This window comes from Schistocerca gregaria, chromosome X, assembly GCF_023897955.1.
Source record: "Schistocerca gregaria isolate iqSchGreg1 chromosome X, iqSchGreg1.2, whole genome shotgun sequence".
NCBI classification, from domain to species: Eukaryota; Metazoa; Arthropoda; class Insecta; order Orthoptera; family Acrididae; genus Schistocerca; species Schistocerca gregaria.
In genome coordinates this window covers 438989664-439008236 of record NC_064931.1, presented here as the reverse complement: position 1 = coordinate 439008236, position 18573 = coordinate 438989664, and the positions used below count along the sequence as shown (strand labels likewise).

The following is an 18573-nucleotide window of genomic DNA, read 5'->3' as shown; positions in this document are numbered from 1 at the left end:
ATGTCGCAAAGCTAACCATTCGTCTTCTACCGTATTCCGTTCCCCTGTTTCAGTCAATCGTTGCCTTATACTCCCTCTCAAACTCTAAAAAACCTTTGGTTCTTTCAATTTACTCATGCCACATCATATTAATTTCCTACCTTTCTGCAGTTTCTTGAGTTTTAATCTCCAGTCCATAACTAATAAATTATGGTCAATGTCCATATCTGCGCCTGGAAATATCTTACACTTTAAAATCTTGATCAGAAATCTCTGTCTTGCCATTATACAATCAGTGTGAAATCTTACAGTGTCTCCAGGTCTTTTCCAAGGACGCAACTCTTTAACCAGGTGTTAGCGATGATTAAATTATGCTCCGCCAGTCGTTTTCCTCTTTCATTGCTTTCCACAAGTCCACATTCTATTACTATTTTCCTTCTCTTCCTACAATCAAATTCTAGCCCCAACAGAATTAAATTTTCCCCTCCTTCAACTATGTGAATAATTCTTTTATCTCAACACAAACTCTTTCAGTCTCTTCACCATATGTAAAGTTAAGTGGCATATAAACTTGTACACTGTGGTAGGTGGCAGTGTCTAACTTTGCTACGATAATGCGTTCTGTATGCTGTTCATAGTAGCCCACCCGCGTTCCTATTTTCTTATTAATCATTAGACCTATTTCTGCGATACCCCTATTTAATTCTGTATTTATAACCTGTACTCACCTGATCGGAAGTGACGATCATCCTAACACCGAACCACATTAGGACCCACTCTTTGTAACTTCAGCCTATCCATAACCTTTCTACATTTTATAAACCGCCAGCTCGATTGGGGGCCTGACATTCTACGCTCTGACCCAAAGAAAGCCAGTTTTGTTTTTTCTGATGAGAAGTTCCTGCCCACAGATCAGAATGGAGGACTATTTTAGCTCCGGAACGTCTTATGCAAGTGTCTCCCATCGTCATTTAACCACACAGTGGCGATGCATGCACTCGGAAAAAATAACAGTTCTTTTTCCCCCTTGCTTTCAGCCGTTCACAGAACCAGCACAGCAAGGCTATATTGGCTAATCAGTCTGTCATCCTGACTGCTGCTCCTGCAACTAGTGAAAAGACTGCTGTCCCTCATCAGGAACCACATGTTTGTCTCGCCCCTCCACGGATACCCCTCCACTACGTTTGCACCGTCTGTCTCTACATCTACATCTATATTTATACTCTACAAGCCACCCACCGGTGTGTGGCGGAGGTTACTTTACGTGCCACTGTCATTAAAAATATTCAAATGTGTGTGGAATCTTATGGGACTTAACTGCTAAGGTCATCAGTCCCTAAGCTTACACACTACTTAACCTAAATTATCCTAAGGACAAACACACGCACCCATGCCCGAGGGAGGACTCGAACCTCCGCCGGGACGAGCCGCACGGTCCATGACTGCAGAGCCTTAGACCGCTCGGCTAATCTCACGCGGCCACTGTCATTACCTCCCTTTCATGTTGCAGTCGCGTATGGTTCGCGGGAAGAACGACTACCGGAAAGCTTCCGTACGCGCTCGAATCTCTCTAATTTTACATTCGTGATCTCCTCGGGAGGTATAAGTGGGGGGAAGCAATATATTCGATACCTCATCCAGTAACACACCCTCTCGAAACCTGGACAGCAAGCTACACCGCGATGCAGAAAGCCTCTCTTGCACAGTCTGCCACTTGAGTTTGCTAAACATCTCCGTAACGCTATCACGCTTACCAAATAACCCTGTGACGAAACGCGCCGCTCTTCTTTGGATCTTCTCTATCTCCTCTGTCAACCCGACCTGGTAAGGATCCCACACTGATGAGCAATAATCAAGTATAGGTCGAACGTGTTTTTTGTAAGCCACCTCCTTTGTTGATGGACTACATTTTCTAAGGACTCTCCCAATGAATCTCAACCTGGCACCCGCCTTACCAACAATTAATTTTATCTGGTCGCCCTCCATGGGGTGGGTGCACGCAACGACTGTGGTTATATTGGGTTAGATAGAGCAGCAATCAGTCGTAGAATTAAGCTGCTTTAATATGACATTTATTGTATTGGTTGAACTGTGTAAGCATTCACTTAAACACGAAAAACTGCTACAATTCCGCACTGCATTGATAATGACCTGACACAGGTTGAAATCTGATCTGCGTTGTGACTATAAATGTCATATTAAAGCAACTTAATTGTACGACTGATTGCTGCTCTATCTGACCCATATTTATTTTATATGATCATCCCACTTGAAATCGTTCCGTACGCATACTCCCAGATATTTTACAGAAGTAACTGCTACCAGTGTTTGTTCCACTATCATATAATCATAAAATAAAGGATCCTTCTCTACGTGTATCGCTGAGGAACGCAAGTCGCCCCACCTTGGCAAGGTCTGTGGATAGTGCGGGGGCGTGTTGCCACTAGGGCAATGAATATCTGAGGATGCTGACATCTGACGATCGAAACTGGTCAAAATTAATCCATCATACGCGACTTGTTGCTGTGTTTAGTACATTAATCACAATGGTGACTCTGTCCCATATAGTGAATGCTTCCGATTGCTAAGATAATGTTTTGTGTTGGCAGGATATTGAAGACGTGACTGAGGTCGCAGAGGCCGACCAGCACTGGATGTTTGCTCGTGTATACGGTCCCAGCACCAGTCGTGGCTCGGGGCACGTCTCACGTCGCGCCACCTCCGCGCCGTCAGTGGAGACTACGATCGAGATGCAGAACATGCACCGCAGCAGGCGGGACGCCGAGTCCTCCTCGCCGCAGGCCCGATCATTTGTCACAAGGCAGACCGCCCAGCAGGGCAGCATTAATGGTTCAGTGACGACGTCTCCTCACCGCCGCATGTCCCGCAGACTGACGGCATCGGCACGTGACGAGCAGCTGAGACGCCACGCGCAGGACTTGGCCCCCCTGGCGCGCAGCAGCTCGGGCTCTCGGAGTCCTTCCCCACGTCCTGCTCGAGTGTCTCTCAGGAAGTACAAGTCGGTGCGCAATGCGCAACAGCGGGGCGGCGACGAAGCCTCTGTTACGCTGCAGGTTGAAAGCAGCTCAGATTCAGAGAGCCCTGTCGTGCGCTTTATTAGACGCATTGCGTGCAGAGAGGAAACAGAGGCCGGAATGGAGACACGGCGGGGACCTGAGGCCGAGTCGTTGCCTCCACCTCCGCCTCCGCCACCGCGGACCAACTCAATCGGGCTGCCAGCCGTTTGCTTCGATCTCCAGCGTCCGGCTCCAGCAAACGACTTTCAAGGACACCTGGAACACGCTTTGCGGACGGTTGCCTGACGAACGGTTGGGGCTGTTGCCCTCGTAGGTAAGTCTTCCCTGTCAGCTGCCGTGTTATTCTAGGCTCGCACTCACGTTCTGCTGGATGAATATTCAGATATAATCTGTTTCTCAAGTTCCTTAAGATACCATAATGACAAATTACGAGAGGTTTTCGACCGACACATGGAACACCGGCTGAAATTGCTTCGAGACAAGTGGAAATTTTTACCGAAGGAACTAATATTTTTGGGATATACAATAACCGATAGAGCAGTACAACCAGACGAGCAGAACGTAGAGACGTAAAGATATTCCCAGTGCCGAAGATAAAGAAAGAATTTAAAGGATGCTTAGGTTTAGTAGGATACTACAGAAAGTTCCTACAAGGTTTCGGTCCAATTGAAAAAATGGTTCAAATGGCTCTGAGCACTATGGGACTTAACATCTGAGGTCATCAGTCCCCTAGAACTTAGAACTACTTAAACCTAACTAACCTAAGGACATCACACACATCCATGCCCGAGGCAGGATTCGAACCTGCGACCGTAGCGGTCGCGCGGCTCCAGACTGTAGCGCCTAGAACCGCTCGGCCACTTCGGCCGGCCGGTCAAATTGCAGCACCTTTGTGTAATTGCTAAAGGACACCGGAAGTTATGAGTGGGGAAGCCAACAGAAAGATATTCTGACAAACCTTTTATTATTAAGACGGACCCAATTGAAATGGCGCTCGGTCAATATTGTCACAAGGCAAGATAGGTGCAACGATAGTGGAGGGATATCTGTGAGTATGATGAATGATCTGAACATGTAACTTATTTATATCAACTTACCTTGAGTTAGTCAGCTCTCCAAAGTTACCAGTAACAGCAGAAAATCTCCAAGAAATCTGCAAACGTTTTTTCATGTGTAATCACTAACTGGAGATCCTGAAAGTTTTCAGATTGATTGTATATTGGCAAGACGGAGATTTCAGAGCCTGAGAGATATATCCGGGGGTATATCAGTAAAAGGACTTTGATCATAATTTCTTGGTTATGAACTGTATATTAAAACTGAAGAATTTGCAGAAAGATAGGAAATTAATGAGATGCGACCTGAATGACTTGAAAGAACCAGAGGTTGTTGAGAGTTTCAAGGGGAACATTAGGCCACTATTAAAACACGGGAAAGGAATATAGCAGAAGACGAATGGCTAGCTTTGAGAGTTAGTAATCGCAGATCATTCTGTATAAGAGTTAAATTTTACAAAATGTCTCTTTAGACATCGGAAAGGTAATTAAATCGTCCAAATATACCAAATATTTTCTTCTCTGTAATCCTGACAGTACAATGTACATTAGTCTTTGAAACTTACTAAGAGTCTCTTTTAATCCCATCGGCATCCTCTTGTACTCATAGTGCTGATAATTAGCACTAAATGAAGTTTTCTCCCTATCCTGGGGAAACATTAATATCTGATGGTATCCACTGCCCAAATCCATTGTGGGAAAAAACTTAGTGTTTCCCAGATGGTCCAGAATTTTCGATATGTTCGACATTGGGAATGCCTCCCCTATTGAAATCTCGTTTACCTTACGAGAATTGGCCACCAAACTGTATATTAGTTTTCCACTTTCTTCAGAATTAGCAGTAATGGCGCATGCCACGGACTTTTACTTTCTGCAATAATATCGTCAGCCAATTTTTTCTTCTATGAGTTCACGTAATATCTCCTCCTGGGATTGCAATATCCGATATGGCCTAATACGTGTGATCCTAGCAGTATGCTCGGACAATATCAGGGGTCTATGCTTTAGTGTCAACGTGAATGACTTTGAATTAGCCTTTTAAATGAAACACATTCTTCTTTTTCTTGTGCCTTTGTCCAACGTTTTCGCAGGGTCGGCATGGTTACAATCAGATTTGGCATGGTTAATTTAAGGGATGGCCGGATGCCCTTCCTGTCGCCACCCCGTTTCCTGAATGATGACGATGATGATGAAACGATGAGGACAACACAAACACCCAGTCCCCGGGTACAAAAAAATCCCCAACCCGGCCGGGAATCGAGCCCTGGACCCCGCTATCCAGAGTCAGCATCGCTAACCACTAGGCCACGAGCTGCGGACACAAAATGAAACACATTCTAATTCATATTTCTCTTTTTCATTTAGTTGCTCTGTACGCATAGTGTCTCTGACCTGTGATATGCGATTCTTGTTATCCGGTGCCTGTTCCGGCGTTTCTATTACTCTTTTTCCTGTGGCTTCATCGCATGAGGGTTCAGTAATTAAGCACACTGAACTAGCAACACACTCTACCTCATTTGGTGTTCACCATACTAATAATGCATTTACTTTGAGTATTTCGTAGAAGAGCCTCTGGAATGTACACACCCTTTAATACTTCTTGTTTCGGCATTGTTACCCCTTGGGCTTCCTGAATCACTTCCTGCCTTTCCAATCGGATTCACATGGCCTTTTCTTATCTAGGATCTATCGTTTCCTTTGGATTACAACTTTACCCTTCTCTGACGGGCGCCATTATAAGTGATTCTTCTTCACGATAATTTTGTTTTATTCCCTTATTTTCCTAGCTAGCAAGTTTTCCTTTTAAATTCCAAAACCATCGTTTCCTCTCATAGAACTCCTTTATACTACTCTTACGTCCCTGATATCATTTTGTGATCAAGTCTGTGTTCAGTGTTATTCGTCTCCGGCTATAATCAATGATACTCTTTGTTTTTGTAAGAATTCCCTACATACCAGACCATAATATGGGCCATCTGTTCGCTTTCTTAACACATGGAATATACGCTCGCCTAACACCTTTCCGGCATTTCTTCAAGTCATTGTCGCTGTACCCAGCGTGTTCATTGTAGCATTCGTTACCCAGTTTTACCTCCTTTAGTAGTGTTCCTGTGTGTATTGTATCTTTCTTAGGCAGACTGATATGAGTTCTTGTATCTATTAAAAATTTAGTTCTTTGCCAACTTTCCTACAATAAATCGTCATGATGTCATTTTATGCCTGGAAGCCTACTACCGTCACCTTGGGGCATTTAACGGGGGCTACGTGTAACTGCTGCGTGTACCACTAGTTTCGATCCCCCCCCCCCCTTTTTCTTTGGTATCTTACCCATTTTTTTCTCTACCCCTGGGGTGCTGCGTACCCATACTTACTGCAGCTATAATATCTGGAAGAGCCACAGTCCTTTTCCTTGTGTCCACGACTCTGGTATTTTTCACATTAATAATCTTGTCACACTTAGTGTCTGCGTGTCCTAGTTCATCATAATGATAACAATAATTCTGCACTTCCGTGCTTCCTCTGTACTGTTGGGTATATGGATCCATCTTTCTTTGTTGTTGTGGCGGCAGTGTTCGGCTACATGTCTCTTTTTACTACAGTTATTACATTTCACATGTATTGTTTGTTACATTCTACAATAACGGAAAAAATCGCAACACCAAAAAACAATTAATGTTGAGTAGTAAAATTTCGGGAATATGTTTGTTAGGTAACATACTCTAGTTATTAACATTGCAAGTTGACAGGTTAATGCAAGCGCGAGACAAGCCACTGCAAATATGAAAAAATGGTTCAAATGGCTCTGAGCACTATGGGACTCAACATCTTAGATCATAAGTCCCCTAGAACTTAGAACTACTTAAACCTAACTAACCTAAGGACATCACATTCACCCATGCCCGAGGCAGGATTCGAACCTGCGACCATAGCAGTCCCGCGGTTCCAGACTGCAGCGCCAGAACCGCGCGGCCACCGCGGCCGGCTGCAGATATGAAATGCTGGTACATTAATAACCGGTGCACCACCACAGGCATGTGAACGTGCATGCATTTTGTTTTACAGGTGCCAGACGTCAGTTCGTGGGATGGACTTCAATGCCTGTGGCATTTGGTCAGTCAATACAGGGACGGTTAATACTGGTTCTTGATGACGCTGAACCTGTCGTCTGATGATGTCCCATATGTGCTCGACTGGAGACAGATCTGGTGTTTGAGCAGGCCAAAACACCAGCATGTTGAGTTACGACAGCGGTACGTGAGAGTGTTATCCTGTCGGAAAACACCCCCCGGAAAGCTGTTCATGAATGAAAGCATAACAGATCGACTCACCAGACTGAAGCCAAATTGGCAGTCAGGGTGCGTTGGATAACCACGAGAGTGCTCCTACTGTCACACGAGATCGCATCAGAGATAGTAACACCAGATGTAGGTCCAGCGTATCTAGAGCGCAGACAGGTTGGCTGCAGGCCCTCAGTTGGTCTCCTTCTAACCAACACACGGCTATCATTGGCACCGAAGCAGATACAGTTTCCATCAGAAAACACATCAGACCCCCACCCTACCATTAAATGAGCTCTCGACTTACACCACTGAAGTCAAAATGCTATCCCTGAAGTAGCCGATTTGTAACATTTCTTTGTGTCACTGTGATACCAACTGCTGCTCAAACTGCTACTCCAGATGCAGTACGATGGGCCAGAGCCATAAGTCGAACACGAAGGTCTTCCCTCTCCGAGGTGCCACGTTGCCGTCCGGAGCCCGGTCTCCTTGCGGCCGTGCACTCTCGTGACCATCGCTGCCGGCAGTCATGTACAGTGGCTACATTCCTGCCAACCCTTTCTGCAGTATCTCAGAAGCAACATCCAGCTTCCTGTATATTACAATACCTCCTTCAAACTCAGTGAGATGTTGATAATGGCGTCTTTGTCGCCTTAAACCATTTGACTGCAGTCAACTCACTACGCCGGATCTCAAAGGTAACAAACGCTCAAGACCATTACAGCGCGTATGTAAAGCATACCTGATTATCATCCTCATAGTGGAGCTACTAGCGCACTTTTATGCTACTGGCGTGAAATTCGAATGTACGTGAAACACTGAAGCTCCAAAGAAACTGGTATAGTCATGCGTATTTAAATACAGAGATATGTAAACAGAAGAATACGGCGCCACGGGCGGCAGCGCCTATATAAGACAAGTGTCTGGCGCAGTTTTTAGACGGGTTACTGCTGCTACAATGGAAGGTTATCAAGATTTAAGTCAGTTTGAACATGGTGCTATAGTCGGCTCACGAGCGGTGGGACGCAGCATATGCGAGGTAGCGACGAAGTGGAGACTGAAACTTCCTGGCAGATTAAAACTGTGTGCCGGACCGAGACTCGAACTCGGGACCTTTGCCTTTCGCGGGTAAGTGCTCTCCCCCAGGCTGTGGCTAAGCAATGTCTCCGCAATATCCTTTGTTTCAGGAGTGCTAGTTCTGCTAGGTTTGCAGAAGAGCTTCTGTAAAGTTTGGAAGGTAGGAGACGGATACTGGCAGAAGTGAAGCTGTGAGTACCGGACGTGAGTCGTGCTTGGGTGGCTCAGTTGGTAGAGCACTTGCCCGCGAAAGGCAAAGGTCCCGAGTTCGAGTCTCGGTCCGGCACACAGTTTTAATCTGCCAGGAAGTTTCATATCAGCGCACACTCCGCTGTAGAGTGAAAGTTTCATTCTAGAAACATCCCCCAGGCTGTGGCTAAACCATGTCTGCGCAATATCCTTTCTTTCAGGAGTGCTAGTTCTGCTAGGTTCGCAGGAGAGCTTCTGTTAAGTTTGGAAGGTAGGAGACGAGGAACTGGCAGAGGTAAAGCTGTGAGGACGGACCGTGAGTCGTGCTTTGGTAGCTCAGTTGGTAGAGCACTTGCCCGCGAATGGCAAAGGTCCCGAGTTCGAGTCTCGGTCGGGCACAGTTTTAATCTGCCAGGAATTTTCATATCAGCGCACACTCCGCTGTAGAGTGAAAGTTTCATTCTAGAAGTGGGGTTTTTTCCCGTACGACCATTTCACGAATGTATCGTGAACATCAAGAATCCGGTTAAACATCAAATCTCCGATGTCGCTTCGGCCGGAAAAAGATCCTTCAAGAATGGAACCAACGATGACTGAAGAGAATCGTTCAATGTGACAAAAGTGCAACCCTTCCCCCAAATTGCTGCAGATTTCAATGCTGGGCCATTAACAAGTGTCAGAGTGCCAACCATTCAACGTAACACAATCGATATGGGTTTTCGGAGCTGAAGGTTCATCCGTGTACCCTTGATGACTGCTCAACACAAAGCTTTACGCCTAGCCTGCTCCCGTCAACACCGATTTGAACTGTTGATGGCTGGAAACATGTTGTCTAGTCGGACGAGTCTCGTTTCAAATTTTATCGAGCGGATGCACGTGTACGGGTATGGAGAAAATCTTATGAATCCATGGACGTTGCATGTCAGCAGGGGAATGTTCAGTCTTGTGGAGGGTCTGTAATGGTGTGGGGCGTGTGGAGTTGGAGTGATACGTGACCCCTGATATTCTAGATACGACTCTGACAGGTGACACGTACGTAAACATCCTGTCTGATCATTTGCATCCATTCATGTCCATTGCGCATTTCGAGGGACTTGGGCAGGTCCAGCAGGGCAATGCGAAACCCTACACTTCCAGAATTTCTACAGAGTGGCTCCAAGAACACTCTTCTAAGTTTAAACTTCTGCTGGCCACCAAACTCCCCAGACATGAACATTATTGAGCATGTCTGGGATGCCTTGCAATGTGCTGTTCAGAAGAGATCTCCATCCCTTCGCATTTTTACGGATTTATGGACAGCCCTGCTGGATTCGTAGTGACAGTTTCCTCCAGCACTACATCAGACATTACTCGAGTCAATGCCATATCGTGTTGCTGCACATCTGCATGCTCGCGGGGGCTCTACACAATTTTAGACAGCTGCACCAGTTTCTTTGGCTCTTCAGTGTATTTCAGATGTAGAAACACGCCTACCAACTTTCGTTAAAATCGCACAACTCCTTCTTGGTGTTGTGATTTTTTTTGCCAGTATATTATTCTCACGAAATTTTTTTCGTGGAGTTTTATTTTTCTCTTCATTGACATGATCGCACTCTCTTCTTGTTGGGATATTTCCACGGCTTTCCCTAAGTTAATGTTTTGGCCTCGAGTGCATACAGTCGTCTGTATTCTTTCATTGGCTCACCCTTGAATAAAATCTGCAACGCCCAGCGCACAAACTAATTCTACGGCACCCTTCAACTGTTCATATACTTTACTCGCGTCGCAGTAGTCTTGAAGGATATGGATAGACCATCTATCCTGTTTCCCTAAGAGGCAACTGGTTCCCTAGAATACTGTCTGGTTTGAAATATCCAACAAGCGTAGAAATCTGTGGTTATTTTGTAGAAATAGCTCTGCTCTAAAATGCTTCTTACTTCAGGCTAATTATTCAGATTATCTGTTATTAACAATTTTGTGGGACCATGTTCTTAATTCATGACGCTGCCTTGCCTGTTCTGCCCCAGTTCTTCGGCAGATGTGCTCGGATCTCCTGGTCCGCTGCTGCTCACACCGTTCGCAGACTGCTGGTCTCTCTGGCATCTTGGGCACTGCTGCTCGTAATCTTGGTGGGATCTTGGGCATTGCTTCTCGTAAGAGTTTCTTCTTCTTGCGGTTTGACTTAGTGGCACAATTGCTATAATTTGTTCTTCTGCGTTCTATGCTTCTTTCATTATCATCCTCATTACCCACCTCGCAACAATTTACTGAAACAAACCCCACAAACATGACAACAAATTTCTAAACCGTGTCCCGCCACGGGTTCCCTACCTCTACGTGGCGCAGTAAGGACGTTAACGACATTGTGGATAAAAACTTCGATTTGTTATGAGCCTTTATAGTAGTGGAGGTGAGAGGGAAAAAATCTCCTTGGTTGTATGGGGTTAGGATTCAGAAGATCAGCAACTCTCTTGGAGTTAGCTACAATGACTTGTTGAGGTAGCAAGCAATTACTCTTTCTTTAATAAATTTATTGTCCGACCAAACACATTTAATTAGTGAGGCGTCAGATCGAACCCCCTTACCACAATGTCGGCTGTTTTCAATCATTCTTAGAACGGACCTCTATCAAAGACGAGTACTTGACTGCTACTCGGTCTGCTAACTAGTGGCCAATTGGCATAATTAATCAATCATCAACACTGTGAACTACTTCACTAGTACTCTCTCGCCACTTTTCCTGCCATACCAGAGACAAGAACCAAGCAGTTACGTGTTCCTGCTGTCCACTGAAATCCCTTTGATACAGAGATAGACAGTTTCTGTTCAGCACTATTCCAATGAATATTGTAAAATGCTACTTAGGTTGCAGTTAATGTGTGTCCACCAGAATTTATCGCCGTCTTCTCGTAGCTGCAGAGCCTCACTGCCTTCTGGATGCATGGTACTGAAACTGAACCCTAACCCTACTCACTCCTACATGACTCTTTTATTTTGTTCTTAACTGACTCTGATTGCACACAGTCCTCTTCATTCTCTTTTTGGAACTTTCCTTTGGACTCTTCCCTCGACATGTGACTGTGAATGGAGCGGAAATCGGTAGAGGTGAGGTACATGTACACACAAACAGATAATTACAATTTCGGAAAAAATTGGACGATTTATTCAAGAGAAACATGTTCACAAACTGAGAACGTCAGTAACACGTTGGTCCACCTCTGGCACTTATACAAGCAGTAATTGTGCTTGGCATTGATAGACAGAGTTGATGGATGTCCTCCTGAGGGATATCGTTCCAAATTGTGTCTAACTGGCGCTTTAGATCGTCAAAATCCCGAGATGCTTGGAGGGCCCTCCCCATAATGCTCCAAACGTGCTCAAATAGGGAGAGATCCGGCGACACGGCTGGCCAATGTAGGGTTTGGCAAGCACGAAGACAAGTGTTAGAAACTCTTTTCCATGTGCGGGCGAGCATTATCATGCTGAGCCCAAGATGGCTTGCCATGAAGGGCAACAAAACGGGGCTTAGAATATCGTCAACGTACCGCTGTTCTGATAAGGATACCGCGGTACCGCGGATGCAACCAAAGGGGCACCCCAGATCAACACTCCTGGTTGTCGGACCGTGCGTAGGGCGACAGTCATGTCGGTATCCCACCGCTGTCCGGCGAGTCTGCAGACGCGGCTTCAGAGTGAGATCTCATTGACTGGGGTAAAATTGTCCTCAGTAATTAGTCCCGCTTAGAGCTGAGCCCCGATGACCAACGTGTGTGATGATCTGCAGGGTGGATACCATGATACGTTAGCAATTTCTATAACTTGTTAAAAACAGCCAGCTGTTATTATTGATGTAATTTTTTATTTGCAATAAAATTTCGAAGCAACTGTGGCTTCACCTTCAGCTGCTATAGGTGTGACACACTATCTCTAACAGAATTTTAGAACACAACTACTTCCGCATCTAGATCTACATATCAGGAAGTTGCAGAGAGCAACATCGCTTTAATACATGTTATGAAATTTTTTTTGGCATTTATAGAAATGGAGGGTGTACTTTTTAAAAACTGCGTGCTAGATTAAAATGTTTGCCAGACCGGGATTCGACCCCGGAGCCTCGCGTTTTATTTCTTAGGTCCTCCTCTCCAGCGCTATCTTTCGCTCATCATTTACACCTTCCTCGGTTAACCTCATTGCTGTAATCATTGGTGAATGTTTTCCCTGCATAGAGTATCTTCATTTGCATTGAATATTACGATAGCAAATAGTTTTCTTAACGGAATTGTGTCCTCTTTACAATGTAGTAATATGTGTTACGGATAAATACATAAAGTCATACGTAAATAAATAATAAGATTTTGTAGAAATATTCCTGCTTAAAGAAACAAAAAATTTTCTTTCCCATTGATGGTTGTTAACAATGAGGAGTAAGGTGCAAAATGAAAAATTAACTTCTTTCTGGAAAAGTTTATGAGTTTTTCCGTGATGTTAAACACAGCTTCACGTTGTTTTCTGATGAAATAAACATCTCTTCTTTTCAAAATAGGGATTCTTAATTTTCGTTAAATTATCTTGGCGACGAAGTTGCACCACTTCTTGTATTTTCGTTCATTCTGCAGAATTCTGTGTTGTTCTGTATAAGGTCTTGGTGTGGCGGGGATTTCGTAGTTAGAAAGTAGTGGTCGTAATTGCCGATGAGCCACATGTGACTTTTGTTTTTCGTCTCTGGGAATAGTCTCCAGGGACCGATGATCTCAGCAGTTTGGTCCCATAGAACATACCAGAAAAAATAGTCTCCAGCCCATTTTGTGGCCGGCCGCGGTGGCCGAGCGGTTGTAGGCGCTTGAGTCTGGAACCGCGCTGCTGGTACGGTCGCAGGTTCGAATCCTGCCTCGGGCATGGCTGTGTGTGATGTCCTTAGGTTAGTTAGGTTTAAGTAGTTCTAAGTCTAGGGGACTGATGACCTCAGATGTTAAGTCCCATAGTGCTCAGAGCCATTTGAACCATTTTTTGAATCCATTTTGTGATTTGTTGCATTGTTACGGCATTCTCAGGGGTCCTGTCGATAACTGCTAAGTTTTTCCTGCTTCAGGTCCCATTAAATAAAGATATGTGCTAAGATTTCGATTAGTCAGCAGTTCGTGCGCTACGTTGAAGGTCTTAGTTTTATTTTGTGTAGCCTTACTCTTGCAGGTATTGCCTCATTTACTATGTCATAGCGCACCGCCCTAACTTGAAATACAAATTTCATTGTGCATCGTTGAAATACGTTTTCCGCGTTGTTGATAATCTTATGTCGTACTCACGATAGTTGTCCTGCTAAGTGGCTGTCTCTGCCGCCTCACGCAAAGATGTAGTTGGCAGACAGTTCCTCGCTCGACGGCAGCTGTGACATAACTGACCTACTGTCAAGGGAAACTCCCCAGCACGCCCCTCCCAGATCTAATGGTAAAATGGTCCAGTGGATAGCACGTCATAAACTGCACGCAGATCAAGCATGAAAACAGGAAGGAGGTGTACTAAACTGTGAAAAACGAAGCAAAATAGAAACAGTGAACAGTCCAAGCTCAAGATATGTAACATCGAGCGAATATCAATAGCCGCGGCATCGTGGTTGTGTTTTCACGGTGTTGGACTGTAAAGTGGGAGATCAGTGTTTAAATCTCTATCGTTCCCCTTTTTTTTTCATAAGATGCCTAACTTTCCGTCAGGTCACTGATGTGTCTGTTCTCCTTCTGTAATATTGGAAATTGTCATACTACTCGTTGGTTATAGAATATGATGTGATGAATAGTGAGAGCAGACTAAATGCCGTATAGACCTCTCACAGAAATGAAAACAACAAATAAACGGGGTAAACTATTTTGCAACAAAGGAATTCAAGAGTCGAAAGTTCCAAAACGAAACGCAAGAGTCATAACATGTGATACTTTTGTAGAACAAATAGGAGGTACGCGCGCTTGGAGGTCCCTTCCTTATACCTCACTGTTGCAAACGGACATTACACCACTACACAGACACAGATTTGAACACAGTGAACATCTGCGTCAATGACCGGACGGACAGCTCATAATTTTGTGGAAAAAAAAGGGGATCTAACGAGATTTGAATGGTTCAAATAGATCTGAGCACTATGGGACTTAACATCTGACGTCATCAGTCCCCTAGAGCTTAGAACTACTTAAACCTAACTAACCTAAGGACATCACACACGTCCACGCCCGAAGGAGGATTCGAACCTGCGACCGTAGCGGTCGTGCGGTTCCAGACTGCAGCGCCTAGAACCGCTCGCCCACACCGGCCGGCCAAGCGAGATTTGAAGTCGTATCTCCCCCTTCACAGTCCAGCACCGTGACCACTCAACCAAGACGCAATGGCTATTGAAATTCGCTCGATGTTACACATCTTGAGCTTGGCCCGTTAACTGTTTCAACTTCGCTTATTTTTTCACAGTTCATTACACCTTCTTCTTGTTTTCATGCTTGACCTGTGTTCAGTTTTTGACGGGGTATTCGCTGGGCCATTTTACCACAAAATCTGAGGGGGAGGTGCGATGGGGAGAGCCCTGACGGCTTTACTTCCGAGAGTACCTCTCTCCTACCTTCCAAACTTCACCGAACTTCTCCTAGCATACCTAGAAGAACTAGCAGTCCTAGGAGAAAAGATATTGCGGAGAAATGCCTTATCCACAGTCTGGAGGACTGTAATGAATCTTTCACTCTGCATCAGATTGCACATTGTTTTGAAACTTCGTCGAGAGCTGATCGCGCAAGGTATGCTAGCGACCTTTTGTGATGCTTGAAAGGCAGGAAAGCTGTTGTGGTCGATGTAAAGCTGTGACGGTGGGTCCTCAGTCGTCCCTGAGTCGTCTACATCTACATTTATACTCCGCAAGCTACCCAACGGTGTGTGGCGGAGGGCACTTTACGTGCCACTGTCATTACCTCCCTCTCCTGTTCCAGTCGCGTATGGTTCGCGAGAAGAACGTCTGCCTGAAAGCTTCCGTACGCGCTCGAATCTCTCTAATTTTACATTCGTGATCTCCTCGGGAGGTATAAGTAGGGGGAAGCAATATATTCAAGACCTCATCCAGGAACACACCCTCTCGAAACCTGGACAGAAAGCTACACCGTGATGCAGAGCGCCTCTCTTGCACAGTCTGACACTTGAGTTTTCTAAACATCTCCGTAACGCTATTACGCTTACCAAATAACCCTGTGACGAAACGCGCCGCTCTTCTTTGGATTTTCTCTGTCTCCTCTGTCAACCCGACCTGGTACGGATCCACACCGATGAGCAATACTCAAGTATAGGTCGAACGTGTGTTTTGTAAGCCACCTCCTTTGTTGATGGACTACATTTTCTAAGGACTCTCCCAATGAATCTCAACCTGGTACCCGCCTTACTAACAATTAATTTTATCAGGTTGCCCTCCATGGGGTGGGTGCACGCAACGACTGTGGTTATATTGGGTTAGATAGAGCAGAAATCAGTCGTAGAATTAAGTTGCTTTAACATGACATTTATAGTCACAACGCAGATCTGATTTCGACCTGTGCCAGGTCATTATCAATGCAGTGCGGAATTGTAGCAGTTGTTCGTGTCCAAGTAAATGTTTACACAGTTCAACCATTGTAATGCAGTGCGGAATTGTAGCAGTTGTTCGTGTTCAAGTGAATACTTACACACTTCAACCATTACAATGGTTGAACTGTGTAAACATTTACTTGAACACGAAAAACTGCTACAATTCCGCACTACATTGATAATGACCTGGCACAGGTCGAAACCTGATCTGCATTGTGACTATAAATGTCATATTAAAGCAACTTAATTGTACGACTGATTGCTGCTCTATCTGACCCATATTTATTTTATATGACCATTCCACTTCAAATCGTTCCGTACGCATACTCCCAGATATTTTATAGAAGTAACTGCTACCAGTGTTTGTTCCGCTATCATAAAATCACACAATAAAGGATCCTTCTTCCTATGTATTCGCAATACATTACATTTGTCTATGTTAAGGGTCATTTGACACTCCCTGCACAAAGTGCCTATCCGCTGCAGATCTTCTTGCATTTCGCCGCAATTTTCTAATGCTGCAATCGCGAAAAGCCACATGGAACTTCCGACACTATCTACTAGGTGGTTTATATATATTTTGAAAAGCAATGCTTCTATAACATTCCCCTGTGGCACGCCAGAGGATACTTTAACGTCTGTAGACGTCTCTCCATTGAGAACAACATGCTGTGTTGTGTTTGATAAAAACTCTTCAGTCCAGCCACACAGCTGGTCTGATATTCCGCAAGCTCTTACTTTGTTTGTCAGGCGACAGTGCGGAACTGTATCGAACGCCTTCCGGAAGTCAAAGAAAATGGCATCTACCTGGGAGCCTGTATCTAATTTTTTCTGGGTCTCATGAAGAAATTAAGCAAGTTGGGTCTCACACGATCGCTGTTTCCGGAATCCATGTTGATTCCTACAGAGTAGATTCTGGGTTTCCGGAAATGACATGATACGCGAGCAAAAAACATCTTCTAAAATTCTACAACAGATCGATGTCAGTGATATAGACCTATAGTTTTGCACATCTGCTCGACTACCCTTCTTGAAAACTGGAACTACCTGTGTTCTTTCCCAAGCATTTGGAACCTTCCATTCCTCTAGAGGCTTGCGGTACACGGATGTTAGAAAGGGGGGGGGGGGGCAACGTCTTTCGCGTACTCTGTGTAGAATCGAATTGACATTGAGTGATTTCAGTTGCTTTTCTATTCCTTATACACTTATTTCGATGTCATCCATTTTTTCGTTCGTGCGAGGATTTATAGAAGGTCTCTGCCTCGTGATGACTGGGTGTTGTGTGATGTCCTTAGGTTAGTTAGGTTTAAGTAGTTCTAAGTTCTAGGGGACTGATGACCAAAGCTGTTAAGTCCCAGAGTGCTCATTTGAACCATTTAGAGAAGGAACAGCAGTGCGGTTTTCCTCTGTGAAACAGCTTTGGAAAATGGTGTTTAGTATTTCAGCTTTACGCTTGTCATCCTCTGTTTCCATGCCATTAACATCCCAGAGTGTCTGGATATGCTGTTTCGATCTACTTACTGATTTAACGTAAGACCAGAACTTCGTAGGATTTTCTGTAAAGTCGGTACATAGAATTTTACCTTCGAATTCACTGAACGCTTCACACATAGCCCTCCATAAGCTAACTTTGAAATCGTTTACCTTCTGTTTGTCTGAGAGGTTTTGGCTGCGTTTCAATTTACAGTGAAGCTCTCTTTGCTTTGCCCTCGAAGGCAACGATCTGGGTTCGAGCACCTGTCCGGCATACAGTTTTTATCTACCACACTGTGTTACAGTAACAGTGCCACAGTTAGTGGCTAGTAAATTGCAGCGTGTGTGGTAAGAGGAACTTGTTCACAGGTCGTTCCGGACCTGAGGGACAGCGCCTAACGTTCAACTCGCTGACCACACACATCGAGGAGGCTGTGGAGCAAACACGCCTCGAATACGATATGAAGAGGCGTCGCGGCGAGAGGGACCGTAGGTGCCTAGAGCGCCTCGAAGCACAGCGGCAGGCTCTGTGCGCCAGTGCCGGCAGCGCTGAGAGCGTGCAGCCTGATCCACAGCAGCCACTGCGCCGACCGCGGTGGGCGCGCGCGCTGTCGCCACGGCCGCTGCCGCGACGGCCGCCGTCACCAGACATTGTGTCCAGCGTGCGCAGCTTCTGCGCCAGACTCGTAGACTGTTTCAGATGTGTCGAAGAGTAGCCTGCCTCTCTCTACCAGCCCGCCACCAACATCGGCTCCTCGATGCTGTTAAACCCTTTCTTTAATACTCTAGCGTGTCTAAATAATGGTATGAATAACTGTAATGTCTACTTAATCTTGTAATTCATCCATAGCAGATGTTGAAATGTTAGTAATTAATGTCCTTTAACTATATTATTTAACAATAACTAGCTACATATTTATA

The 18573-nt window shown here is 45.0% G+C and overlaps 1 protein-coding gene across 1 annotated transcript in view; it reads left to right on the top strand.

The window, feature by feature from the left end:
- Window positions 1–18231, top strand: part of LOC126298486 (serine/arginine repetitive matrix protein 1-like) — a 331361-nt gene extending 313130 nt beyond the window's left edge. The window contains exons 7-8 of the mRNA XM_049989823.1: window positions 2589–3330; window positions 18022–18231. Coding sequence (XP_049845780.1) covers window positions 2589–3302 — 714 coding nt within the window. The 3' untranslated portion in view covers window positions 3303–3330; window positions 18022–18231. The remainder of the gene's footprint in view (window positions 1–2588; window positions 3331–18021) is intronic.
- The last annotated feature ends 342 nt before the right edge of the window (window positions 18232–18573 follow it).